The 27,343-nt window shown below is 48.8% G+C and overlaps 4 protein-coding genes across 6 annotated transcripts; 3 read left to right on the forward strand and 1 right to left on the reverse strand.

Annotated features, from left to right (window-relative positions):
- The first annotated feature begins 361 nt into the window (after positions 1-361).
- Positions 362-9,589, forward strand: LOC124472398 (nicotinamide/nicotinic acid mononucleotide adenylyltransferase 1-like). The gene is made up of 9 exons (XM_047027191.1): positions 362-454; positions 1,413-1,564; positions 3,250-3,433; positions 4,246-4,322; positions 5,069-5,468; positions 6,942-7,315; positions 7,723-7,901; positions 8,452-8,553; positions 9,433-9,589. Exons 2-9 carry the CDS (start codon positions 1,453-1,455, stop codon positions 9,481-9,483), a joined length of 1,479 nt encoding a protein of 492 aa, XP_046883147.1. The 5' UTR covers positions 362-454; positions 1,413-1,452; the 3' UTR covers positions 9,484-9,589.
- Positions 9,590-10,129: 540 nt separating this feature from the next.
- rbp1.2 (retinol binding protein 1, cellular, tandem duplicate 2) lies at positions 10,130-12,566 on the reverse strand. Its single transcript, XM_047028173.1, has 4 exons — positions 12,491-12,566; positions 11,899-12,077; positions 11,269-11,370; positions 10,130-10,213 (listed from the first exon to the last, which is right to left on the reverse strand). The coding sequence occupies exons 1-4, from the start codon at positions 12,564-12,566 to the stop codon at positions 10,142-10,144; spliced, it is 429 nt and encodes a 142-aa protein (XP_046884129.1). The 3' UTR covers positions 10,130-10,141.
- A 1,453-nt stretch (positions 12,567-14,019) lies between these two features.
- On the forward strand, positions 14,020-16,102 carry LOC124472975 (retinol-binding protein 2-like). 3 transcript variants are annotated; one of them, XM_047028170.1, is made up of 4 exons: positions 14,020-14,274; positions 14,925-15,103; positions 15,314-15,415; positions 15,874-16,102. In XM_047028170.1, the coding sequence occupies exons 1-4, from the start codon at positions 14,109-14,111 to the stop codon at positions 15,925-15,927; spliced, it is 501 nt and encodes a 166-aa protein (XP_046884126.1). In that variant the 5' UTR covers positions 14,020-14,108; the 3' UTR covers positions 15,928-16,102. The 3 variants fall into 3 exon arrangements, with proteins under 3 accessions (XP_046884126.1, XP_046884127.1, XP_046884128.1); XM_047028171.1 differs by having other exon boundaries at positions 14,043-14,274; positions 14,931-15,103; XM_047028172.1 differs by having other exon boundaries at positions 14,044-14,274; positions 14,925-15,037.
- A 453-nt stretch (positions 16,103-16,555) lies between these two features.
- Positions 16,556-26,000, forward strand: copb2 (COPI coat complex subunit beta 2). The gene is made up of 21 exons (XM_047028155.1): positions 16,556-16,663; positions 17,232-17,369; positions 17,594-17,680; positions 17,784-17,910; positions 17,994-18,142; positions 18,504-18,650; positions 18,872-18,971; positions 19,059-19,201; positions 19,621-19,820; positions 20,741-20,851; positions 21,018-21,106; positions 21,305-21,411; positions 21,526-21,669; positions 21,760-21,890; positions 22,031-22,238; positions 22,397-22,507; positions 22,597-22,811; positions 23,412-23,688; positions 23,869-23,946; positions 24,032-24,247; positions 25,581-26,000. Exons 1-21 carry the CDS (start codon positions 16,661-16,663, stop codon positions 25,683-25,685), a joined length of 2,886 nt encoding a protein of 961 aa, XP_046884111.1. The 5' UTR covers positions 16,556-16,660; the 3' UTR covers positions 25,686-26,000.
- The last annotated feature ends 1,343 nt before the right edge of the window (positions 26,001-27,343 follow it).

Consider the following 27,343-nt stretch of genomic DNA (forward strand, 5'->3'; position numbering starts at 1 on the left):
AAATGTCGAAACAGTATCAGCCTCCTTAATTGAGATGGGTAATATGGAGTGTTAAAGAATGTTATGAGGACAACCTGTGAGGTTATGCTGGATTTTACAACGGCATGGAACGCGATATAGCCAATCACAATCAAGGATGGGAACAACCAGTTTTAGAAAACGAAGGTAACTCTTGTACTCGCTGTGAAATATATACAAGGACCGGTGTTGTATCACCCGATGCATGACTTTCTGGATTGGCACCCCCTCGCGGGAGCGCGCGCGATTCAAAGAGTGAAGGATTTCGTCTTGATATCACCGGCACTGCCCAACATGCTCCAGTAGATGTCGCAATGGCGCCCTTTTTCAGTACAGAACTGTTGAACTGACGTTCCGCAGAACCGGGGACACTTGACGCTGTGACACCGACGCCGGGCATGGACCCCTTATGCAAACTGTCTACTGTTTGATAACGGTAAACTTAGCTTTTAAACATTGTTACTGCTCGGCAGTCATGGTTGTTCTTGATAGTCTAACAATAACACGGCATGTCAGTTTGATTTAGTGTCTGCTGTCGTCGAAAGGTCATAATGTTAATCGATCCTTGTAGCTAATTCCTTATGTTGCTAGCTAGGTAGAATGTCATCTATGTCATATAATTTTTCCATAACTCCACCCCTGTTAAGCAAGCTAAAGTTACATCACTTCTCCACACTGTGTATGTCAGCGTAGGTCTGACTGTCAACCAATATCGAGCAAAACTAGCGAGCTACCCAGCTGTCTAACGTCACACTAATACTATAGTTAGTTTACTAACGCATCACTGCATCTATAACGCCTATAGGGTTTACGACATTTCCAATGATTCAGATAAACTATGCAACTTTTGTCACAGTTGTTACTTAAGTAGCCCTCTACTTTTTTTCTTACTTTTTTCCTGGCATAACAAGACATACAAGTACTCAGAACATAAATTACACCTATGATAAGTTAACATATAATATAATAAACCTCCTAAATATAAAAAATAATATACAGTACGTAAGTATACTAAACCTCTGATACACATGACCTATACTAACCTTATAACCCACACTAACCTAGAGACCAGTAGGGTACAATTTGTGCAATATTGCAGAAAGTGCAACCAGTAGCTGAAGAGACAGTGTGTAAAGTGACTAGTATGAGTGTTGACAGTGTATCAGTGTCCATATCAATGTTCATTCCGAAGCCTGATGGCCCTTGGAAAGAAACTGTAGTCCAGTCTGCGTGAGCGAGACCGAATGCTACGGTAATGTCTGCCAGAAGGTAACGTTGATGGCAATGTTGGCAACCTGTCAAATTACCTGTTGTAGTGACCACTGTTACCTCCCCTTCTCTTCCCTCCCTCTCTCTCACTTCCCTTCTGTCCCCTCTCCCCTCCCTCCCCCCAGTGTTGTGTGAGGCCCCTCTCAGGGTGAGGAGGAAGACAAGATGGCCGCCGTGCGGGTGCCCCTGGTGCTACTTGCGTGTGGCTCCTTCAACCCCATCACCAACCAGCACATGAGGCTGTTTGAGCTGGCCAGGGACCACCTGCACGGCACAGGTCACACACCTGCACACACACCTGCACACACACCTGCACACACACCTGCACACACACCTGGACACACACACCTGCACACACACCTGGACACACACACCTGCACACACACCTGCACACACTCCTGGACACACACACCTGCACACATACCTGCACACACACCTGCACACTGAAGGATTTAAAGTCTTTGTGTCTATTCCAATATGTAATGATGGTATTCAACAACACAAGTCTGTGTTCTAGAAAGAGTGGTCTGGAGTTGCAGAGGTCCAATAATATCAGCTTTAATGCAGCAGTTGGAAATCAACAAGTACAGAGCTCTGGGGCTGTCTACGTTTCCCTACCCACAACAGAGTTTGGGCTGGTTCACGAAGTCCAAACTGGTTATCAGTCCCTGCCCCAGAATGTATCATACAGTGCAATTAAAATAGAAAGATGCAAAGAGGGTTCAGCTTGTTCTTCTCGTGCATCAGGGAGTTGTTCTTGCCCACGCATCCCACCTGCTCGGGTGCCGTCTCCACCTAGGTTCAAGGTTGTTTCTGAAAATGAAGAGATAGAGACACAAAATACAGCCCTTTTCCCCACACTCTCAGGTCAAAATTCGTCTGGATTGTTCCTCTTTCTCCGCCCGCACCCCTGACTCCCCTTGCCCTGTGTGAGACACAATGTTTAAGCCTGAGCACACTTCTAAGTTCATAAGACATAACTTTAATAAGCAAAATGCATAACTTTAAGACATGCATCCTTTATAAAGTCGTATGAACATTGTTCCTGCTGCTATATTCACTAGTGCAAAGTGCCCGTGATGCATTCGGGGATTAAGATGCCACAAATATGAATAACTGGAATTATAGATAGTGCCGTGCCCGTGATGCAGCTGGTGATTACAGTTCATGAATTGTACTGTAATGTATCATACACACCTGCACACACCGCTCATCTCACATCCCATGTGCTGTTCACCTCTCTCCACAGGCTGCGGCCGTACTGTAGCCTAGTACTAGTATATGGCCGATACTTTGTTCGTGAAAATCTTGATCTCAATTTTGGGACAGTGACATGGTTGGTTAGCTAGCAAATCGGGCTAATAGCTCAGTGGGGGGGGGGGGGGTCGCCCATGTATTGGGCGATCCACAAATGCATATTCAACACTTCACACGAGAATTGTAGATTTACAAATGACAGACCATGAGAAATGCACACATGAAATTTTAATTATTTTAAGAAATTACAAACAATATATTTACGAATGGACATCCATTTGTACAAATCATAGCACATTTATCTAAATGCCAACTTACAAATTACGAGTAAGAATTTTGTTTTTATGGATCCCAAAACAAATTTGTAAATCTTGAAACATTTGTGGATCATGGTAATTCCATTTACTAATACTTTTGAGACATATCTCTCTCCATACCCACACACACACGTGCACAGGTCACACACCTACACACACACCTGCACAGGTGACACACCTAGACACACCAGCACAGGTCGCACACCTACACACACACACACCTGCACAGGTCACACACACACCTGCACAGGGCACTCACACACCTACAAACCTGCACAGGTCATACACACACACAGTCCTGCACATGTTCCTAAACATCAAATCACAACAGAGTATTTATTACAGTTTGTTTTAGAACTATCAATCCCTGCTGTATTTCCTCCTATAGGCCAGTACAAGGTGGTGGGTGGGATCGTGTCCCCAGTAAGTGACGGCTACAGCAAGCAGGGGCTGGTATTGGCGAAGCACCGCGTTGCCATGGCGAAGCTGGCACTGCAGAGCTCTGATTGGGTGTCTGTGGACGACTGGGAAAGCCAGCAGCCTGATTGGACGGAGACAGTGGTCACCTTGAGGTCAGCCATTCCCAGAACCTACCCAGGTCTAGAACCGTCACTGTAGAACCAACCCAGTTCTAGAACCTTCACAACAGAACCTACCAAGTTCTAGAACCTTCCAGAGCTTTTGTACAACAGTGATGTAAGATTAGTTGGGATTATGCCAGACTTCCCTGTGATGTCACTTAACTCACACACATCACATGTACACAAATACCTATCACATTGTACAACACCCTTCCCTAACACCACACACTCATACACATGACCCATATTTAAATCCTTGTGTGTGGGGGCAGTTTCTAAGCTGTGTTGCGCAACAATGAGCTGATTAAACTATGAAGTGTTCTGTTGTCCGGAGGAGGAGGGAGGTAGGAAGAGATGGAAAAAGGAGGAAGAGATGGGAGGAGGAAGAGATGAAAAGAGAGATGTAAAGAGGAGGAAGAGATGAAAAGAGGAGGAAGAGGAGGAAGAGATGTAAAGAGGAAGAAGAGATGGAGGGAAGGATGAGAGGAGGAGGGAGGGAGGAAGAGATGGGAGGGATGAGGCAGTATGAAGGCACAGGATGGAGGAAGGGGACCCTTACCCTGTTCACACCGTATGTGACCTCACATAACCAACATCTTAATACACGTTGGAACTTTAGTAAGAAGCTTTTCTCTAACAGTGGATCAGTTCATGACTTTCTCAGTGACACTCGTGTGTGTGTGTGGTGTGTGTGTGTGTGTGTGTGTGTGTGTGTGTGTGTGTGTGTGTGTGTGTGTGTGTGTGTGTGTGTGTGTGTGTGTGTGTGTGTGTGTGTGTGTGTGTGTGTGTGTGTGTCGTATCAGGTACCACTATGGGAGGATTCTGAAGCAGTACCAACAGAACTTGGAGGACAGAGACAGCATGTCCTCTCAACCCCCCAGTAAGACCAGATACCCTGACCCTACATACCCTGACCCTACATACCCTGACCCTACATACCCTGACCCTCCAGACCCTAACCCTACAGACCCTAACCCTACATAGTCTAACCCTAATCATCAAAAACTGCATTTATTTATTCAAGTAATCATTATTCAGTGCAGTCACACTAAAACCTCAGTCTAAATTGTGTTTCTTTAATTCAATCTTAATTTAACCACTAAGAGCTCATTGAGATTTTTAATTACACCATTACAGACGAAAGTAACATAGTAAAATAAATCACAGTAGTTTAACAAGATCATAAAAATCATAATCACAGGAATCAGCCTCAATACAGCATCAGCATCAATCTAGATTCTTCTTGAAAACACAAAAGTTCCTCTACATCCAGGCAGGCTCACTGGTTACCTGATCCTGCTCAGGAGCTTGACCTTTAACCCCATGCTGCCTGTATTAGCGGCTGGTGCTACAGGATCAGCTGTTGTAGCGTGCTAGTGCTTTACCTACCTGATAATTCGCTAGCTAGTGCACCGCTGCTAAAGAGTATTAGCGTTAGCTTACAGCGTTACAAGCGTTAGAGGTATAACTGATCTCAGGAATGCTCTCTCTCCTCTGGCTGGCTGATGACAACATCATCACATGTACATTATGTTGACCGTGTACACCCACCTGAGGCTATGCTATGCTGCGTTAGCCCTGGTACACGCTCGTTAGCAGTCTAACGCCGGCCCCCTCCCCCTCCAGACCCCGCAGCCCCCCAGCTGAAGCTGCTGTGCGGCGCTGACTTCCTGGACTCGTTCAGCGTGCCGGGCCTGTGGCTGGAGGCCCACGTGGAGGAGCTGGTGGAACGCTTCGGCCTGGTGTGCGTGAGCCGGGGCGCCCTGCAGCCGGAGTGGGCCGTGCACCGGTCCGACACGCTGTCCCGACACCGGCAGAACATCTTCCTGGTCCGGGAGTGGATCCGGAACGAGATCAGCGCCACCGAGGTGCGGCGGGGCCTGCGGCGTGGGCAGAGCGTGCGCTACCTGGTCCCTGACAGCGTCCTGGAGTACGTCCAGCAGCACCACCTCTACACACACGACAGTGAGACGCTCAACCAGGGAGCCCCACTCAGACCCCTCACCAAGCAGGGAGCCCCACTCTGACCCCTCACCAAGCAGGGAGCCCCACTCTGACCCCTCACCAAGCAGGGAGCCCCACTCTGACCCCTCAGCAAGCAGGCAGCCCCACTCAGACCCCTCACCAAGCAGGGAGCCCCACTCTGACCCCTCAGCAAGCAGGGAGCCCCACTCAGACCCCTCACCGACCAGGGAGCCCCACTCTGACCCCTCAGCAAGCAGGGAGCCCCACTCAGACCCCTCACCAAGCAGGGAGCCCCACTCAGACCCCTCACCAACCAGGGAGCCCCACTCTGACCCCTCACCAAGCAGGGAGCCCCACTCAGACCCCTCACCAACAGGGAGCCCCACTCAGACCCCTCAGCAGGCAGGCGCCTCTAACGCCTGAAGCAGCTGGAGGAATTGACTGACAGATTTATAAACTGATGCCTTTATAGACTGTCAGACCGACAGATTGACAGACCAATAGATTGATAGACTTACAGATATACAGACTGATAGACTCAGCCTATAGACTGATAACAAAGAGGCAGACGTAACCAGTTGTGTCGTCTACACTTCATACTAGACCACTTCATGCTGTAGATTTAACTCCTTGGGTGCCACATCTCCTTCATTCAAGAAATGAACATTTGTCAGAAGCAGAGAGCAGAGTATGTGAGGCCAGGGACTGGCTTACCAGTAAAATGACGAAGTTCTCAAGCACAACCAGCTAGAAAACATGAAGACATCAAAAGTGGGCAAGCACTAACTGATGAACGAAGTAGTCAGTTGTCCCATAAAATGTATTTTGGATGAACATAATATTAGGATAGTAGAATTATATATTAAATTAGATGGATTTCCATGATACAGTGTGTGAACTGGGCACTAAAGCGTTTTGTGTTTGGAATCACTGTGAATGTGTCTTTTGTTATTGACTGCAAACAGCCTGGATACAGACTTTCCCCGCTGTTCATTTCTTTTTCGCGCCGTTAAGGACCGGGTGACGGGGCGCGCTGAGCTCTTTATTAAGAATCTATTCAGTTCTGCCCGTTCCAGTCACACTGAATGGCCCGGGTCATTCTCAGGGGATTCCGGTAATCCGGAGGGGTTCTCCTCTACGTGGGCCGGTTTCTCAACAAGCGCTTCCCTGCCGTTTTAAGGCACCCTCCGTCTCGAGCGGCAGCTGTGCTTTTGACAGGGAGAACCGGTTTGCTGAAAACACAGCTCACCGATTATACTGTGTTTTATGAGATGTGACAATAGAAGTGTCTGTTGCCCAGCAGCAGTTACTGGAGAATCCATGAGTTTTTTTGCGTCTTCAGTCTCAAATTGCGCCTTCAGTCTCAAATTAAGCATTTTCGGGGTACCAGTTTTTATATTCTGTTACGCTTCCTACTCAACAGGCCCTGGAACAAAAGGTCACATGGGAATATATAGCCTACTAATATTGCCTACTTTCCTAAATATGCTATACCTTTTCATCCATATGAATTTATATCCGCCACATGAATAAGGAAATACTCTTACCCTAATCCAACATTTACCTTACACACAAACCTCAGCGCACGGTCATTATGTGAGAGGGCCTTTATTCCTGTTACACGGAGCGCGAGGGGGATTGTGGCGCTCACGGGGGGAGAGAAAGGGTGGTCTAAACCTGCGCACTCAGAACAACATGACAACGTAACGAGTAATCCGATTAAAGTGATCCTGGTTAAAATTGGTGGTATTGAAAGCGATCCCTCATTCGGACGCAAACACCCTGCGATATCGTTCCCTTTTTATTGCCTGGAAGGAAACTTGAAAACTGCCAAGATGCCAGTTGACCTGAATGGATACTGGAAAATGATCTCCAACGACAACTTCGAAGAGTACTTAAAGGCTCTTGGTGAGTGTTGTCTGTGTTTTTATTTCCATTTTTGATGCAGTGATGCCTCCATCTCCCTCCTCATCTCTCCCCTCATCTCTCTCCCCTCATCTCTCCATCTCTCCCTTCATCTCTCTCCCCCCTCATCTTTCTCTCCACATCCCTCCTCATCTCTCCCCTCATCTCTCTCTCCACATCCCTCTCTCTCCCCTTATCTCTCTCTGTGTACCTCGCTCTCTCCTCATCTCTCTCTGTATGTCTGTGTACCTCGCTCTCCTCTCATATCTGTCTGTCTACCTCGCTCTGTCCATGTTCTCCCTTTCTCTATCCCTCTATTTATTTATGTTTGTGTTCATCACTAGAGAGAGAGACAGACAGACAGATGCATGCATACATATCCAGACTGTCCCCTTCCCTGTCCTCTGCAGATGTCAACGTAGCCATCAGGAAGATCGCCACTCTGCTCAAGCCTGACAAGGACATCACCCAGGATGGAGATCACATGATCATCAAGACCCTGTCCACCTTCAAGAACTACCACATGGACTTCTACGTGGGGAAGGAGTTCGAGGAGGACCTGGCCGGCGTGGACGACAGGAAGTGCATGGTGAGCCGTGGAGATGTATGCAGCCTGTAAGCCTTGTGTTCTCTTGGTTGAAGCAGCCTGTAAGCCTTGTGTTCTCTTGGTTCCATCACAGAGATGGAACAGCCTAATGTGTTTGTTGATCGTAGGACCAGGGTTTATTGTCTACGATTTTCAAACGTGCTCAAAAGAGTCAGGAGGAGACTCCAGGTTTGGGTTTGTCCGTGTTCTAGAACCCTTGAGCCTTCTAGAACTGTCCTGGTGAGTTCTAGTTTCCAGTGGTCAACGCAGGCCTTCCTGTTTTGATCCTCTAGTCTCTCAGAGTACAGAGGTTATGCTGCTGTGGAGACGCATCATAGCTGGGCACCTGATGCCTGTGTGTCTGTCTGTCTGTGTCTGTGTGTGTCTGTCTATGTGTGTGTGTCTGTGTGTGTTTGCTCTGCTGTGTTGCACAGCGGGCATGAATGTTTATGTGTTTGTTTTTATTTATTTTTACTAAATAGCCTGTCTTTCTCCAACCCTGTGCGTGTGCGCGTGTGCATGTGTATGTGTGTGTGTGTGTGTGTGTGCGTAGACCACCATCACATGGGAAGGAGACAAGCTGGTGTGTGTCCAGAAGGGGGAGAAGGAGGGGAGAGGCTGGACACACTGGGTGGAGGGAGACCAGCTGTACCTGGTAAGACACACACACACACACAGCCTACACACACACACAGCCTACACACACACACAGCCTACACACAGCCTACACACACACACACACAGCCTACACACACACACACATATATTTATAACACACACAAGAGTTAGGGTGTCCAGGAGCCTGACGAGCAGAACAGAATAATAACTCATCTAGTCTCTGCTTAATTTCAGCTTTCTTGTTTATTATTATTGTGTTTATTCACTGCTGTGATCCCAGCGGTGTCATTAAGCCTGAATCTACTGCCTGGCACATTATGTACTCATAACTCCAGCAGATGGTTGCAATCATCTACCATGAAATGACTCCTTAGAGATTTCAGAGCACAACCCAGTCAGAGCATTCTGCCGCACGATGGGGACCCCTTGTGGTAGGAACAGGAACAGCAGGCACTGTGCTCCTCATTGAGACTTCATAGGACATTTAAACATTTTTATCCAAAGAGCAAAACAAGTAGTGTGTGAAGAAAATACATCAGAAAATGAAGGATCAGAAGTGAATGTTCTACCTTAGGGGTGTCAAACTCTGGCCCACTGTTTATCTGAATTTGACACCCCTGTTCTACAGTGTTGACATGGTCTGAGTCAAGGCCTGTTTCCCCTGTTCTACAGTGTTGACATGGTCTGAGTCAAGGCCTGTTTCCCTTGTTCTACAGTGTTGACATGGTCTGAGTCAAGGCCTGTTTCCCCTGTTCTACAGTGTTGACATGGTCTGAGTCAAGGCCTGTTTCCCCTGTTCTACAGTGTTGACATGGTCTGAGTCAAGGCCTGTTTCCCCTGTTCTACAGTGTTGACATGGTCTGAGTCAAGGCCTGTTTCTGCCTCCTGTAAGAAGCCTGATTCTCTCCCCCTGCAGGAGCTCCGGGCCTGTGGAGCAGTGTGTCTGCAGGTGTTCAAGAAGTCTTAAAGCTCGCCAACAACTCAATCCATCTCTTTATCTATCCATCTCTTTATCTATCCATCTCTTTATCTATCCATCTCTTACATTTAATAAAACAGAGTGTGACAGCTCCAACTTGGTACTAGTTAATCTGATTCACCTACATGCACCTTGAAAAGGCACTCGTAAAGCAATCATTTCCTCAAATGTTTTTAACACCAGGGTGAACGCAACATTTTTTGAAATGACACAAAGTCAAACATGCAGTATCTGCTTTTATTAAAAAGCAATATGATTTATTATGATATTAAGTTACATGAAGTAATTAGTTTCTCAACAACAGTGTATGGTCCTCCCTGTATGTAGACCCAGACGGCCAGGGCCCCTAACCAGGTAGAGTCCAGCACCCTCAGGGATTCAACCACAGTTTCCATGTGTGAAACAGTGAGCTACCGTCTTCTGTTAAACAGGACGTTTATGAAAACACAATCCAGCTGTTCATGTCTCGTTTACCAAACCGACCACAAAGCCCTTTGGCACGTCATATCACAATGTCAATTTGCCACAAATAAAATATATATATATATATATATAATATACAATATATATAAAACTGTAGTGAAATTTTACTTTCGTGTTTCTGTTTTTATGTCCATCCTGGGTCAGTCTGGTTCCCATGGCAACATCACGGTTGGCTGGGTTTGTCCTCCTGCTTGCTGAAGACCTGCTTGCAGACCACATCACCCACACGCAGCTCCTGAGGCAGGAGGGGGGACAGGAAGTCAGGGGGGAGGGGACAGGAAGTCAGGGGGGAGGGGACAGGAAGTCGGGGGAGGATAGGAAGTCAGGGGAGAGGGGACAGGAAGCCAGAGGAGAGGGGACAGGAAGTCAGGGGAGAGGGGACAGGAAGTCAGGGGAGAGGGGACAGGAAGTCAGAGGAGAGGGGACAGGAAGTCAGGGGAGAGGGGACAGGAAGTCAGGGGGGAGGGGACAGGAAGTCAGAGGAGAGGGGACAGGAAGTCAGGGGGGAGGGGACAGGAAGTCAGGGGGGAGGGGACAGGAAGTCAGGGGGGAGGATAGGAAGTCACGGGAGAGGGGACAGGAAGTCAGGGGAGAGGGGACAGGAAGTCAGAGGAGAGGGGACAGGAAGTCAGAGGAGAGGGGACAGGAAGTCAGGGGGGAGGGGACAGGAAGTCAGGGGGGAGGATAGGAAGTCAGGGGGGAGGGGACAGGAAGTCAGAGGAGGGGGGACAGGAAGTCAGGGGGGAGGGGACAGGAAGTCAGAGGAGAGGGGACAGGAAGTCAGGGGGGAAGATAGGAAGTCAGGGGAGAGGGGACAGGAAGTCAGGGGGGAGGGGACAGGAAGTCAGAGGAGAGGGGACAGGAAGTCAGGGGAGAGGGGACAGGAAGTCAGAGGAGAGGGGACAGGAAGTCAGGGGGGAGGATAGGAAGTCAGGGGAGAGGGGACAGGAAGTCAGGGGAGAGGGGACAGGAAGTCAGAGGAGAGGGGACAGGAAGTCAGGGGAGAGGGGACAGGAAGTCAGGGGAGAGGGGACAGGAAGTCAGGGGAGAGGGGACAGGAAGTCAGGGGGGAGGATAGGAAGTCAGAGGAGAGGGGACAGGAAGTCAGGGGAGAGGGGACAGGAAGTCAGGAGAACAGGAAATCAGGACATACTGTATGTATGTGTGTGAGTGTTGTGGGAAAGCCAGGGATCAGGCCTATCCTGGCACCATCCCAGGTCAGAGGCATTTCTGTGGGCCAGAGTGTGTGTGTATGGGTGCCAGGGCATGTGTGTGGTGTGTGTATCTCACCAAATGCAGCTGGTCTCCCTCCACCCACTGTGTCCAGCCTCTCCCCTCCTTCTCTCCCTTCTGGACACATACCAGCCTGTCCTGCTCCCAGCAGACTGTGGTCTGAGAGGGAAGGGAGAGGAGAAGAGAGGGGGGATGAGAGGAGAGGGGGAGAGACAAGGGGAGAGGAGAAGAGAGGTTGGAGGAGGGAGAGGAAGCCGATTCTGACAGGAGTGGTGATGCTTGGACTATAGAACTACGATCCTAATACAGTAACAAACACACACACACGTTTAATCAAATCATCGTCCCAGATTAGAAGCCAGCAGATCCTCTTAGAGGATTCTCCCCTGAGTTAGCCTGATAGTGCAGAATAACACAACAAACATCTCGCTTTACGCAAGCAGGACCGTGGGCCTGCGTGTGAGTGTGTGCGCACGTTCGTTTATGCACGTGTGTGGATATGTATGTTTGTATGTGTAAGTGTGTATGTTCCTGTGTGTGTTCCTGTGTATTCCTGTGTGTGTGTATGTTCCTGTGTGTGTGTGCGTTTGTGTGTGTTCCTGTGTGTGTGTATGTTGCTGTGTGTGTGCGTGTTCCTGTGTGTGCGTGTGTGTGTGTGCATGTTCCTGTGTGTGTGTGTACTCTCACCATGCAGATTCTGTCGTCCACTCCCGTCAGGTCCTCCTGAAACTCCTCCCCTACCAGGAAGTCCATGTCGTAGCTCCTGAAGGTGGAGATGGTTCGGATGAGGAAGTGCGTCCCGTCCTGAAGAATCTCCTTGTCCAGGCTGAGGTAGCTGGCGATCTTTCTGATCACGATGTTTACGTCTGTAACATGAGGAACCATGCAACAGCTTAGCGGTTAGAGCATCTGACTGCAGATCAAGAGGTTGCAGATTTGAGTCCCCCCGTGTGTAGCTTTGGATAAAAGTGCCAAATGAAGATATAATTATTGAACATGACAGTATGTATCTACTATTGCTAACCAACTAAGTTTATTACAATTACACCAGGGCCCTTTGCTACGAAACAAGTTCAACACACCCAGGATGCTTCAGTATCATGAAGGTGGTCATCAACTTAGCAACTATCAGCGCGTTCACATAAAATGTGGCGTGTTTGCAAAATACAGACAGATCTATAGTGGCATTTTAAAGAAGCTGAACCACACACACAACGCTCACACACACACACACACGCAGCACACACACGCAGCACACACACGACACACTGATGCTCACCCAGTGCATCCATGTACGCATCAAAGTTCTCATTGGTGGTCATCGTCCAGTACCCACTCATATCAGGGCAGGACATCTCAGACATTCAGCCCTCCTGGGAGAGTCCAGCAGAGCAAAGTAGAGCAGAGCAGAGTAGAGTTATGTAGGGCAGGGAGGAGCAGTAATCTGGAATCCTGTCCCACGTGGTTCCAGAACACCTGTCACAGAATCAGCTGATCTCCAAAGGTGGGGAGATTACCTGTGATGTCATCGTGTCCCATCCCAGTCCTGGTGGAGCTGCCAGCTCTCCACCTGCTACACCTTCTAGAAGCACCACCTGATGCACCTTCTAGAAGCACCACCTGCTACACCTTCTAGAAGCACCACCTGCTACACCTTCTAGAAGCACCACCTGCTACACCTTCTAGAAGCACCACCTGCTACACCTTCTAGAAGCACCACCTGATGCACCTTCTAGAAGCACCACCTGATGAACCTTCTAGAAGCACCACCTGATGCACCTTCTAGAAGCACCACCTGCTACACCTTCTAGAAGCACCACCTGCTACACCTTCTAGAAGCACCACCTGCTACACCTTCTAGAAGCACCACCTGCTACACCTTCTAGAAGCACCACCTGCTACACCTTCTAGAAGCACCACCTGCTACACCTTCTAGAAGCACCACCTGATGCACCTTCTAGAAGCACCACCTGATGAACCTTCTAGAAGCACCACCTGATGCACCTTCTAGAAGCACCACCTGCTACACCTTCTAGAAGCACCACCTGATGCACCACCTGCATCTGCCCTGGGAAGAGACTCTGATACATGAACCAAGTTAAAGCAGACTCAGGGATGTTTGAGTTCTCTGATATTCACACATGCTTAAACATGTTAAAATCTGAGTCTCTAGTATTTTATTTACATTTACATTACATTTAGTCATTTAGCAGACGCTCTTATCCAGAGCGACTTACAGTAAGTACAGGGACATTCACCCCGAGGCAAGTAGGGTGAAGTGCCTTGCCCAAGGACACAACGTCATTTGCCACGGCCAGGAATCGATCTGGCAACCTTCAGATTACTAGTCCGATTCCCTAACCGCTTAGCCATCTGACTCCCTATTTGATGAGGCACATTGACTGTGTGACCTTGTGAGTGCAGAGATGTTGGGTTCAAACATGTCTCTGCCTGGGAGCTCAAAGTCCAGTAAGTCTGTGTGGTAGAGGAGTAAATACAACCACCATCCAAATAGGTCTAATGTCATCCACTGTTACCATCCAATCTGAATCTTTTCAATATAATTATAAATATAATGGCATATCATAACATAGGATATAAAGTATTTATACATACACAAAACATTTTATACAGATATACATTTGTTTGAGAGCCTTACTTTGTGTAGGTATGTTTGTGGCATCTGTGTGGTGTGTCTGAATGAGCCTTCTCTGATCCTTCAGATCAGCCCCCCTCCCTCCCTCCCCCACCCCCCCCCCTCCCTCCCCCGTCCCCTCTGTCTCTGCTAGTACCACAGTGTCCAAACTACTAATTTTTATGTTGAGGTGTTTGTTAAACTCTGTCTCCAATCTGCAGATTGCTTAACGCATGAACCCAGAACACAACTGAACAGTCACATGGTTCAAGTACAGAGCTATTCTTCATCACCACCCAGACACATTAAACACACCACCTCACACACACCACCCAGACCAAAACTCACAACCAACATGCCTGAAGATTTCAACGGCAAGTGGGAACTGGAGACAAACGAGAACTTTGAAGATTACTTGAAAGCCCTGAGTAAGAGTTTCCTGATCGTCTCCTGACAAATTCTTATTAATAATTGTATTATTATAATTTGTATTCATTTCATTCTTATTAAAATGATTAATGGACTAATAGGCAAACTGGGAAGTCTCAAAGTTAACTGAACAAAGTAAATATTTAATATTATTTGATGTTGAAGATAGTTAAGTGCTAAGTACTGTTGGGTGTTGTGACGGTCTTTAGCTCGATGATTAAGGTGAAGAATGTTTTTATTTTATTACCCCCCAAAACAGTAGAAACCGTTGCTCAGATATGGATATTCCAATATATTGCTCAATTTGTCTGTGGAGAAATAGACTCTGTAACAAGGATGTTGGGGCTAAGAATGTGTTAGTTTTTTTATCCAACTAAAAAATATTATGTTTTGCACCATGATGAGTAGATGAGAAGAGATCATCTCTGCTGTTGGACTCAAACACATGTTTGTTCTATTCCGCAAATATTGATATTTTAATATCATTCAGTTTCTCTGTTTGCTACCAGAAAGTTGAGTAGATACATTTTTTTATTTCTTGAGGTTTGGGCTTTTGTATTTCTTCTGTTCAGTTTGTCAAATGTTGATATTTTAAGATTGTTCTGTGACATTGATCCTTGTGTCAATATTATTCTATCTCTGTGTGGAGACATAGACTTTGCCACCAGGAAGATAGCGGTGCACCTGTCCCAGACCAAGGTACTGGTGCAGGACGGAGACCGCTTCCAGACCAAGACACTCAGCACCTTCAGGAACTACGAGGTGGACTTTGTTGTCGGGGAGGAGTTTGAGGAACACACCAGGGGGCTGGACAACAGGGTGGTGAAGGTGGGACTGGCAGAGATGTGAGCTGCCAATCATCCTGGTTTTATTAGACTCCTCTTCTTTTAATTCCTCCTCTTCCTTCTCTCCCTCCTCCACCCCATGTTACCCCCCTCATGTTGCCCCCCTCATGTTACCCCCCTCATGTTGCCCCCCTCATGTTGCCCCCCCTCATGTTACCCCCCTCATGTTGCCCCCCTCATGTTGCCCCTCCAGACCCTGGTGAGGTGGGAGGGGGAGGTGCTGGTATGCACCCAGCGAGGGGAGAAGTCTAACCGGGGCTGGAAGCTGTGGATCCAGAGCAACCATCTCCACATGGTGGGTGGACTGTCACGGCCAAAGCCGTGCCCCCCTATTGTTTTTGGTTTTGCCCTGCCCTAGTGTTTCCCTGTCATTGTCTTCACCTGTGTCTCGTTGTCGTTAGCGTCATTGTGTCCACCTGTGTCTAGTTTGTTTCTGTGTATTTAGGTTTCTGTTTTGTGTCAAGAGAGTACATACTGCAGTGATGCAGTATGTACTCTCACTTTGGATACAAGTGTCTGAATCCATAACAATGTGTAATATAGGAGCTATAATTAATATTATAATGTATTTTAAAAAGTTGTGTGAGTGACTATTGATTTGAGCACATAATACATCACCTTGTGGAGAGAACACAGCCAGACCTAGATAACGCCTGAATGCCTGATCTTAAACTGTCCTTAACATAACCTGACCTCAACATAGCTATAACTTGGCCCAGTGACCCTGACCATAATCTAACCCTGACTCTGCAGGAGCTCACGTGCGAGGACAAAATCTGCAGACAGGTGTTCAAGCGGAAAGAGTAATGGAGAGGAGCACACGAATTTTGTCGTTCTCCTGTGCATGTGTCGCCTCGCTCGCTAACCCTGTTCACGTGCTTGTCGTGTTTACCCATTGACATAATATACAGTCTATGTGTTTACCGTGTGAGTTTCAACAACATCAGTAAAGGTGTCTTTGTCAAATAAATAAATAAAACTTTGTCATTTCCTGTGTTGTGTCACACAGGCGTCGGAGCAGTAGCGGGCCTCTCAGTCGGAGGTTGCGGGTTCTGTTACAAAGTGCTGTAAACCTTTTAGATACTGTTTGCCCAGATCACATGACCTCATGTTACAGTCCATGGACCTGCCTAATTATCTTTAAATATTTCATTCGGCAAGAAATGCTTGTGGGCAAGATAATAATTTGATTATTTATAAGCACCTACGGCAACTTACGTGCTTTTCAAATCAAAGTAATTTATCCTAGACTTAACATATTCATGAATATGTTCTCGCATTTAGCATTATTGAATTAATGCTAAATGTAAAATGTATGGAGGTCTTCATTCTCGCTGGCCTGGGAAAAACTTTGCACGACCCCAACTAACCTCGCAGCGTCGCGTCATCACTCCCCTCCCCTCCCAACGCGATACTGTGTTTCAGGAAGTTCCACGTCACTCGAAGCTCCGTCCTCTGAGATCACAAGAACAGCTCCCGGACACAGACTGGAAGATCCATCCAATCATTTATCCAAAAAGACACAAACCGGGGAGTAAACATGGTAATCATAGTTAGCATTTACACGCAAAGACTAATTCATGATTTACATATTTATTGGTCATGAATTGAGATATAAACACTGCTAACTGGGTCTGGATGCAAAGCGAAGTTAGCTAGTCTAGCTACCATCCGTAACTTGGCCCTGGTAGACTTGCTAGTGCTAGCTAGGCCAGTTGTGTTGTGCTTACAGCGGTGAAACCGGTTAGCCCGTGAGACAGCTTAGCTAGTTAGCTATAATGCATATACATGTGTAAAGCCCAGTAAATGGTAGTTACGTTAACTACAAATGTGATGTTTTGCTAGCTAGATAGCACAGCCAGTGTTGTTCACGCTAATGAAGTGACACGTAGCTAACCAACGTTAGCCAGCTAGCTATAGAAGCTAACGGAGAATGCCATCGCATCATCTGATCTGATCATTCTAGTAGTAGCTAACAATAGGTTAGACAACATCTGAGACGCCAGACATAGCAACGAAAGTTAAACAGCCAAATAGATTTGCTACAGTGTATTTCTAATGCATATTTGTAAAATCTGTCTTAAATTAACTTGGGATCTTATAACTAATAGCCTCTCAGGCTGGACATCAAGCGGAAGCTGACAGCACGCTCGGACCGGGTGAAGAGTGTGGACCTTCACCCCACCGAGCCGTGGATGCTGGCTAGTCTGTACAACGGCAGCGTGTGCGTGTGGAACCACGAATCACAGGTATGCACGGAGTAAACACAGACAAACACGCTTGTTAATATGAGGTTATCTGTTTGATATTCCGAATATAATAGAATACTATCAGTGTATCAATCAATCGTTGGGTGTATTGATAGTTAAGGGTTTAGGTTGATTATAGGAGCTGATCTGAGGGTCTGGTTATAACAGCTGATCTGTGACATGGCTTGTACAAACATGAACCATCTTTGCTGTCCCTCCTGCAGACTCTTGTGAAGACATTCGAGGTGTGTGATCTCCCTGTCAGGGCCTCCAAGTTTGTCGCAAGGAAGAACTGGGTCATCACTGGAGCGGTGAGTAACACTGTCCTCATCCATCAAGTCAAGATCAACCTTCTCTCCAGCTGTGTGTGTGTGTGTGTGTGTAACAGTGTGTTGTTCTCTGGCTGTGTTCCAGGATGACATGCAGATCCGGGTGTTCAACTACAACACCCTGGAGCGTGTGCACATGTTTGAGGCCCATTCTGACTACATCCGCTGCATCGCCGTGCACCCCACCCAGCCCTACATCCTCACCAGCAGTGGTAGGCCATATACCCCCTTACCTTCCCCTACCTCCCCCCATCCAGCCTTACCTAAACCCCGCCCACTGTGTGTGTGTCTCCAGACGACATGCTGATCAAGCTGTGGGACTGGGAGAAGAAGTGGAGCTGCAGCCAGGTGTTCGAGGGCCACACACACTATGTCATGCAGATCGTCATCAACCCCAAAGACAACAACCAGTTTGCCAGCGCCTCCCTGGACCGCACCATCAAGGTAGGCTCACACATACTTAACCCCTTAAAAGTGAGGTCACACACACTACCATCAAGGTGAGGTCACACACACTACCATCAAGGTGAGGTCACACACACTACCATCAAGGTGAGGTCACACACACTACCATCAAGGTGAGGTCACACACACTACCATCAAGGTGAGGTCACACACACTACCATCAAGGTGAGGTCACACACTACCATCAAGGTGAGGTCACACACACTACCATCAAGGTGAGGTCACACACACTACCATCAAGGTGAGGTCACACACACTACCATCAAGGTGAGGTCACACACACTACCATCAAGGTGAGGTCACACACAGCCAGCCAGATGTGAGGAGCTCTTCTCTCCAGGTGTGGCAGCTGGGCTCGTCCTCTCCTAACTTCACCTTGGAGGGGCATGAGAAGGGGGTGAACTGCATCGACTACTACAGCGGAGGAGACAAACCCTACCTGATCTCTGGAGCAGACGACCGCATGGTCAAGATCTGGGACTACCAGGTCAGTGTGTGTGTATGGTCTTGTTTAACTACCATTGTGGAGACAAATGTCCTGTAATGCAAGTATAATGAAACATGGAAAACGTAACCTTGTGGGGCGCTTTCATTTACATTAACTCTTTCTTTACATTAAGGGTTTATGGTTAAAGAAAACAGGTGCCCCACTAGGATAGAAAAACCAACCTGTGTGTGTGTGTGTTAACCTGTCTCTTGTGTCTGCAGAACAAGACTTGTGTTCAGACCCTGGAGGGCCACGCCCAAAACGTGTCCTGCGTCAGCTTCCATCCTGAGCTGCCAATCATCATCACCGGCTCAGAGGACGGTGAGCACACACACACACACACATACTGTATATGCACACACACACACCTGCCACGTGCACACCCCTCCTCACTCCTCTCCCCCTCAGGTACGGTGCGTATCTGGCACTCCAGCACCTACCGCCTGGAGAGCACCCTGAACTACGGCATGGAGCGGGTCTGGTGTGTCTGCGGCCTGCGGGGCTCCAACAACGTTGCCCTGGGATACGACGAGGGCAGCATCATCGTCAAGGTGGGGGAGAGTAAAAGAGAAACTGTGTATGTGTGTACCCCCCCGGGGAAGGACAGGGTTAGCTCCGTGGTTAGCCCCGTGGTTAGCTCCGTGGTTAGCTCCGTGGTTAGCCCCGTGGTTAGCTCCGTGGTTAGCCCCGTGGTTAGCTCCGTGGTTAGCTCCGTGGTTAGCCCCGTGGTTAGCCCCGTGGTTAGCTCCGTGGTTAGCCCCGTGGTTAGCCCCGTGGTTAGCCCCGTGGTTAGCTCCGTGGTTAGCTCCGTGGTTAGCCCCGTGGTTAGCTCCGTGGTTAGCCCCGTGGTTAGCTCCGTGGTTAGCCCCGTGGTTAGCTCCGTGGTTAGCTCCGTGGTTAGCCCCGTGGTTAGTCCCGTGGTTAGCTCCGTGGTTTGGCTGAGGTTGATGTAGAGGCTGTGTTCCCCCAGCTGGGCCGGGAGGAGCCGGCCATGTCCATGGACTGCAGTGGGAAGATCCTGTGGGCGCGGCACTCAGAGGTGCAACAGGCCAATCTGAAGGCCCTGGGAGAGGCTGAGATCCGGGACGGAGAGCGCCTCCCCCTGGCCGTCAAGGACATGGGCAGCTGTGAGATCTACCCCCAGACCATCCAGCACAACCCCAACGGCAGGTCAGACTCTCTCTCAGTCTCTATCTCAGCCTTGTGGGTTGCCAGGTTTGTAGGGCTCTCCCCGACTAAGATTTTCTTTGGTCGATCAAGATTTGACTAAAACGCCTGAAAATCGACTAATCAAACTTTGAAACGCTTAAAAAAAAAAAAAAAATACAAACATTTTTGCACTCTGACTCGATGGCTGCTGGACATTGCAGATTCAGCCGCTAATAGCAGTGCAACAGAGAAAGATTTTGTGGTCTTGGCCGGAGAAGATAATGTCATTCGATTTGGATGTGATTCTTATAATAGGCATATTCATTTTTCCACCCAGCGCGTTAGCATGAGCGAAGTAGGGCTAGGCCAACTTAAGTTTTTCAGGTGGAAGGCTACATCATATTCTACGTCGAACTATGAAAAATAAACCGTTGTTGGCAGAGTTTGCATTCAACGTTTTTCGAGTTACCCGGCCCTTTGTAATTGTAAATCCAGATTATTTTGCCATTTTGACTAATAACACAGACAAAGTAGGCTATGGCAGAGTTTGTAGTTCTGCAGCCAATTGTGCTTGTGCCGTGTGCAAAATACCAAAACAAAGCGCAGATTAACGAAAGGGAAAACAGTAACACCTTTTCTTTTAAATTATATATTTTTTGAGTTACTTCATTTGTCTTAAATAATATAATCTACAATTTCTGTTGATCATTTAGTTAATTCAGCAATGATGACACAAGCGGGAATCAGATCTCACACTGCTATATGGCAGCTCAACTAAAAAAATCTTAGTCGACCAAGAGCATATCGACCAGAAAATCGACTAGTCGACTAAGTGGGGACAGCCCTACAGGTTTGTGTGTAACATTTTTGTGTGTTGCCAGGTTTGTGTGTAACATTTGTGTGTTGCCAGGTTTGTGTGTAACATTTGGATGTGTTGCCAGGTTTGTGGTGGTGTGTGGAGACGGGGAGTACATCATCTACACGGCCATGGCCCTGAGGAACAAGAGCTTCGGATCAGCACAGGAGTTTGTCTGGGCACACGACTCTTCAGAGTACGCCCTCTCACACACACACACACACACCTAGACACAAGGATGCACAGACAAGCCTCTTCTATGATCCTGTAGTGGGTGTTAATGTGTGTGTGTTAATGTGTGTGTGTTAATGTGTGTGTGTTAATGTGTGTGTGTTAATGTGTGTGTGTTAATGTGTGTGCAGGTATGCCATCAGGGAGAGCAGTAGTGTGGTGAAGCTATTTAAGAACTTCAAGGAGAAGAAGTCCTTCAAGCCTGACTTCGGAGCAGAAGGTAACTGTCATTACAGAGAGATCATACACTAGCATGTTTACAAACAATAACGTGTGTGTGTGTTTACTATGGGTGTGTGTGTGTGTGTTTACTATGGGTGTGTGTGTGTGTGTGTGTTTACTATGGGTGTGTGTGTGTGTGTGTGTTTACTATGGGTGTGTGTGTGTGTGTTTACTATGGGTGTGTGTGTGTGAGCAGGGATCTACGGAGGGTTCCTGCTGGGTGTCCGGTCGGTGAACGGACTGGCCTTCTACGACTGGGAGAACACTGAGCTCATCAGACGCATCGAGATCCAGCCCAAACATGTGAGAGGGGGGGGAGGGAGGGGGGGAGGAATGCTGAGGCAGGGGTGAGGAGGGAGAGAAGGGAGACAGGCAGACAGAGAGTCGGATGTAACTGCTCCTGGTGTTTCTCTCCAGATCTTCTGGTCAGACTCGGGGGAGCTGGTGTGCATCGCTACCGAGGACTCCTTCTTCATCCTGCGCTACATGTCCGAGAAGGTGGCCTCCTGCCAGGAGACCAACCAGGGGGTCACAGAGGACGGTATAGAGGATGCCTTCGAGGTGAGGAGGGAGGAGAGGGGAGGAGAGGGGGGAGGGGTGTGTGGGAATGTTAGTTTTGAGTAGATGTACGTGTAAACTGTGTGTGTGCAGGTCCAAGGGGAGATCCAGGAGGTGGTGAAGACAGGGATCTGGGTAGGAGACTGTTTCATCTACACCAGCTCTGTCAACAGACTCAACTACTTTGTAGGAGGAGAGATCGTCACCATAGCACACCTGGACAGGTAGAGAGAGACACACACCTACACACACACACACACACACACACCTGCACATATACCCACATCTACCTGAACACACACACCTGCACACACACCTACATAACACACCTCCACCCCCCTCTGAAGTTCTGTGTGTGTCCCAGGACCATGTACCTGCTGGGGTACATCCCTAAGGACGACCGTCTGTACCTGGGGGACAAGGAGCTGAGCATGGTGAGCTTCTCCCTGCTGGTGTCGGTGCTGGAGTACCAGACGGCGGTCATGAGGAGAGACTTCAGCATGGCCGACAGGGTGCTGCCCACCATCCCCAAGGAGCAGAGGACCAGGGTGGCCCACTTCCTGGAGAAACAGGTATTACAGCCCTCCACTTCCTGTTAAGGTCAGGGGATTCTTCCTGTTGAGCACTGTTGGCCTGTTGTGACTGTGTGTGTGTGTGTGTGTGTTTGTGTGTGTTACTGATGTGTGCGTGTGTGGCTTATTAATGTGTGTGTGTGTGTGTGTGTGTGCAGGGCTTCAGACAGCAGGCCCTGGCTGTTTCTACAGACCCTGAGCACAGGTTTGAACTGGCGCTCCAGCTGGGGGATCTGAAGATCGCATATCAGCTAGCTGTGGAGGCAGAGGTGAGACACACATACTCATACGCACACTCTCAGATACATACACATCATACCAACTGGCAATGACATACCTGTGTGTGTGTGTGTTCCAGGCAGAGCAGAAGTGGAAGCAGTTGGCAGAGCTGGCGATCAGCAGGAGTCAGTTCAGCCTGGCTCAGGAGTGTCTGCACCAGGCGCAGGACTACGGAGGGCTGCTACTGCTGGCCACAGCCTCAGGGAACGCTGCCATGGTGAACAAGCTGGCCCAGGGCGCCCGCAGGGATGGGAAGAACAACGTGGCCTTCATGACCTACTTCCTGCAGGGCAAGTGAGTACAGGAAGTACCCCAAACGTCTTTGTCTCCTGGATCTGTTCACTCTCTACACCTCCTACCTCTCTACACCTCCTAGCTGTCTACACTAGGGCTGGGTGGTGTGCCCTAAATGTATATCACGGTAGAATTCTGAAGCACAGACGGTATATTTCACAATATATATATATTTGTATATATATTTATATATATATATTTGTTTTTATAAAAATATTTTTTCAGCCTTTCAAAAGTTTTTTGCAAATCCTTTTTCCCAAAACATTTTTTTGGGAAAATATTTTCTCCCTCTTCTGCAGCCTCTCAATACTGCAGGCTCTCACTACTGCAGCCTCTCACTACTGCAGCCTCTCAGTCCTGCAGCCTCTCACTACTGCAGACTCGAAAAAATATTTGTGAAAGAAATACTTGAGACCAGACTGTTAGATCTGCAGTACTGAGAATATTTTTTTTCATTCTTTCAAATCTTTTTTCATTTTTCTTTTGTTAAATATAAAAAAAATATTTGTGCACACAAACAACGTTTTTTTAAAACGTTTTTCGTAGTTTCAATTAATGACAATAAAATCCTACCTAGAATCCTAACCCTAATCTGCCTAGACTGGACGACTGTCTGGAGCTCCTGATCTCCACCAACCGTCTGCCGGAGGCGGCTTTCCTGGCGCGCACCTACCTGCCCAGCCAGGTGTCCCGTGTGGTGCAGCTGTGGAGGGAGGGGCTGGGTAAGGTCAACCAGCGGGCAGCAGAGTCCCTGGCCGACCCCACCGAGTATGAGAACTTGTTCCCCGGCCTGCGAGAGGCCTTCCTGGCCGAGAGCTTCCTCAGGGAGACCTGCCTGGGGCAACCCCGGCCAGCTACAGACTACCCCCTGGTCACGGTGAGGGAGGGGGGAGAGGCGGGGGGGGAGGGAGGGGGGATTGGTAATGTAGCTGTTTCACTCCTGTGCAAACTTTCTTCCCTCCCTTCTCTCTATTTCCTCTTTCCCTGACCACCACCCTGACCTCTGACCCCCACCTTGACCCCCACCCTGACTCCCCTGTGTTTTCTTCCTTGGCAGCCTAATGAAGACAGGAATATCCTGGAGGAGGCAAAGGGTTATGAACCCACAGGAATCCTGCCCACCCCCCCACCACTGGTCAGTCTGTCCTCACACACACACACAGGTGGCGGCTAAAAGAACTTCTTAGCTTTTTTAGTTTAACTCTCCCCCCCCCCCACAGGAGGAGACCAGTGAGGAGCCCAGCCTGGCTGCTGGAATGATGGCGTCCATGTTGTCGATGGTGACTGCTCCCGTGGCGACTACGGTGGCTGCTGTAACTCCTCCCTGTGACCCTGCCCCCACCCAAAAGAAGGAGGAAGAGGAGGAGGAGGAGGAGGAGGAGGAAGAAGAGGAGGAAGAAGAGAGCCCTGGCACATCAGACACACAGAAGGACAAGGTGACCCCCCCCCCCCTCCCTCCATGACCAGGTGTAGAGGTGGATGATTTAGGTTTATAGGTAGCAGTACAATCAAATCAAATGTATTTGTATAGCCTTTTTAAGCCCTTTTTAACCCATTAATTAGTAGCGTCACATCTGTGATTGTTTGAAAGCGGGCCCAACAGAGTACCGTCACACGTGTGATTCTGAACATTCCTACCGACTATTTTCCGATAGACAAAAACTATATGACAAACGCTATAGTATGGCTTCAAAATTTACAATTAGGAGGCTAACAAGTAACACTAGCAGGTAGTAGCATTGCTACAAGTATTATGCCAGGTTGTTAGGTAACGGAAGCTAACTAAAGCTAGCTAGCTTTCGTTTTGAAAATATAACTCACTCTGGTGGAAGCGTCGGTAATATTTAGAACTCACTCATCTAAAGGTTAAGCCCTTTTACAGTATGCTATAGGTGTATGTTATCGGTATACAGTATGATATAGTATAGCTTTAAAGGCAGGCTAACATAGCTTCATAGGTAAATAAATTGCACTTTTAATCCTTGGCTTTTTACTGTACTTACTATATCCCCTCCCTCTTCTCTCCCCCCACCCCCTCCCTCTCCTCCCCCTCCCTCTCCTCTCTTCTCCTCTCTTCTCCCTCTCCTCTCTTCTCCCTCTCCTCACCCTCCCTCTCCTCTCTCCTCCCCCTCCTCTCTCCTTCCCCCCCCCCCCCCCCCCTCCCTCTCCTCACCCTCCCTCTCCTCTCTTCTCCCTCTCCTCACCCTCCCTCTCCTCCCCCTCCTCTCTCCTTCCCCCCTCCCCCCCCCCCTCCCTCTCCTCACCCTCCCTCTCCTCTCTTCTCCTCTCTTCTCCTCTCTTCTCCCTCTCCTCTCTTCTCCTCTCTTCTCCCTCTCCTCCCCCTCCCTCTTCTCCCCCTCCCTCTCCTCTCTTCTCCTCTTCTCCCCCCCTCCCTCTCCTCTCTCCTTCCCCCCTCCCCCTCCCCTCCCTCTCCTCTCTTCTCCTCCCCCTCCCTCTCCTCTCTCCTCCCCCCCCCCCCTCCCCTCCTCTCTCCTTCCCCCCCTCCCCCTCCCCCCCCCCCCTCCCCCCCCCCTCACCTCCTCTCTCCTCCCCCCCCCCCCCCCCTCCTCTCTCCTCCCCCTCCCCCCCCCTCCCCTCCTCTCTCCTCCCCCTCCCCCCTCCCCTCCTCTCTCCTCCCCCTCCCCCCTCCCCTCCTCTCTCCTTCCCCCCCCTCCCCCCCCCTCCTCTCCTCTCTCCTCCCCCCTCCCCTCCTCTCTCCTTCCCCCCCCTCCCCTCCCCTCTCCTTCCCCCCTCCCCCCCCCTCCCCAGGTTCTGGAGGAGCAGGAGGACTTGGAGGATGACCTGGACAACATGGATCTGGGGGACATTGACACCACAGATGTCAACCTGGACGAAGACTTCCTCGACGACTGATGACCCCCACCCAATCAGGCTTTTCCATTCTATTTAAAGAGACCAATCCCCTCCTCCCTTTTTTGTATTTGTTTTCCAGTGTTTCCTGTCCTACGGTGGATGATGATGATGATGATGATGATGATGATTTCCTGAAGAGGAAACAGTGCTAAGTTTTCTGCTGCTGACTCTGATTCTGCTGACTCTTGCATATTTTTGTACTTTATTCAGGACCTGGTCTTCACTAACAGCTTGTGCATTCTGTTATATATATTTTATTTCCATGTGTTCAGATAACCTTTCATCTGATATGTCAAATAAAAATTCATAATTGTGTTTGAGACTTGTCGCGAGTTTGGTTATGTTTATTTGTGGTGTTCTGGTTGTTAGATGGCTGAGCGGTTAGGGAATCGCGCTATTAATCAGTAGGTTGCCAGTTCGATTACTGGCCAATTACATTGTGTCCTTGGGCAAGACACTTCAACCTACTTTCCTTGGGGGAATGTCCCTGTAAGTCGCTCTCGATAAGAGCGTCTGCTATATGACTAAATGTAAATGTTTTATAGTTCAGTATGTGTGCAGGGTGTATGGTGACCGCCCGGTAGGAGCCCCTGGGCTTGGATCAATTTTCGGGCCCTATCATCTATAGGCCTACATGATTTTGAATATAACAAAATGATACACACAAGCTATATGTATTTAGAGCTGCACGATTGTGGATAATTTAAGAATAAAATTGAGATCACGATTCTGAACAAACAACTAAGCAAAATAACATAATTTATGTTAATGGCTGAAGTATGGTATAATTCAGATTAAACATTTTAAATAGTCTGGGTGAATACTGTCCACCCCTGCAGCCGATCAGCCAAGTAGTTCCAGCAAAACTGTTAACCGTTCTAAATTATTGAGGGACAATGACATGGCTAGATAGCTGGCTAGTCTTGATACTACTACTTGATACATACTGTCAAATTATAATTAGTGTTTGGAGAATGTGTCAACTCAACTTTGATGCGATCATATCACATCCATTTGCTATTCAACACGCTGCGCCGTACTGTAGCCTAGTACTAGTATATGGCTGATACCTTGTTCGTGAAAATCTTGATATTGATTTGGGGACAATGACATGGCTTGTTAGCTAGCTAGTCTTCTTGTCAAACATATTGTCAAATTATATTTACTGTTTGTCAACCGTACACAATGTTCTTGTCTATGAATCTTGCTAGCATAACTTAGCTTTCTGGCTAAAAGCTCAGTCCTCTGCACGTAAACGGACGGGGGCCCCCTACAGGACGGGGGCCCCCTACAGGACGGGGGCCCCTACAGCACGGGGGGCCCTACAGGACGGGGGCCCCTACAGCATGGGGGGCCCTACAGGACGGGGGCCCCTACAGCACGGGGGGCCCTACAGGACGGGGGCCCCTACAGCACGGGGGGCCCTACAGCACGGGGGGCCCTGCAGCACGGGGGGCCCTACAGCACGGGGGGCCCTGCAGCACGGGGGGCTCTACAGCATGGGGGGCCCCTACAGCACGGGGGGCCCTACGGCATGGGGGGCCCTACAGCACGGGGGGCCCTACAGCACGGGGGGCCCTACAGCATGGGGGCCCCTGCAGGACTGTAGCCCAGTCAAGCCCACAATGGTAGCTAACAATGGTAAGTCCGGCCCTGGT

The sequence above is a fragment of the Hypomesus transpacificus genome, chromosome 10 (assembly GCF_021917145.1).
Source record: "Hypomesus transpacificus isolate Combined female chromosome 10, fHypTra1, whole genome shotgun sequence".
In the NCBI taxonomy this organism is placed as follows: Eukaryota; Metazoa; Chordata; class Actinopteri; order Osmeriformes; family Osmeridae; genus Hypomesus; species Hypomesus transpacificus.

What these genes read in the sequence shown, in the direction of transcription:
- LOC124472398 (XM_047027191.1), top strand. Translation starts at nt 1,453, where the DNA reads ATGGCCGCCGTGCGGGTGCCCCTGGTGCTACTTGCGTGTGGCTCCTTC. An exon ending in TGGACGACAGGAAGTGCATG is followed by an intron (nt 7,902 to 8,451) that starts GTGAGCCGTGGA and finishes GTGTGTGCGTAG; the next exon opens with ACCACCATCACATGGGAAGG. An exon ending in AGGGAGACCAGCTGTACCTG is followed by an intron (nt 8,554 to 9,432) that starts GTAAGACACACA and finishes CTCCCCCTGCAG; the next exon opens with GAGCTCCGGGCCTGTGGAGC.
- rbp1.2 (XM_047028173.1), bottom strand. Translation starts at nt 12,566, where the DNA reads ATGTCCTGCCCTGATATGAGTGGGTACTGGACGATGACCACCAATGAG. An exon ending in TGCGTACATGGATGCACTGG is followed by an intron (nt 12,078 to 12,490) that starts GTGAGCATCAGT and finishes CTCATGTTACAG; the next exon opens with ACGTAAACATCGTGATCAGA. An exon ending in AGGGAGACCAGCTGCATTTG is followed by an intron (nt 10,214 to 11,268) that starts GTGAGATACACA and finishes CTCCTGCCTCAG; the next exon opens with GAGCTGCGTGTGGGTGATGT.
- LOC124472975 (XM_047028170.1), top strand. Translation starts at nt 14,109, where the DNA reads ATGGTTCAAGTACAGAGCTATTCTTCATCACCACCCAGACACATTAAA. An exon ending in AGATTACTTGAAAGCCCTGA is followed by an intron (nt 14,275 to 14,924) that starts GTAAGAGTTTCC and finishes CTCTGTGTGGAG; the next exon opens with ACATAGACTTTGCCACCAGG. An exon ending in TGGACAACAGGGTGGTGAAG is followed by an intron (nt 15,104 to 15,313) that starts GTGGGACTGGCA and finishes TTGCCCCTCCAG; the next exon opens with ACCCTGGTGAGGTGGGAGGG.
- copb2 (XM_047028155.1), top strand. An exon ending in AGCTAGCTGTGGAGGCAGAG is followed by an intron (nt 22,508 to 22,596) that starts GTGAGACACACA and finishes TGTGTGTTCCAG; the next exon opens with GCAGAGCAGAAGTGGAAGCA. An exon ending in TGCCCACCCCCCCACCACTG is followed by an intron (nt 23,947 to 24,031) that starts GTCAGTCTGTCC and finishes CCCCCCCCACAG; the next exon opens with GAGGAGACCAGTGAGGAGCC.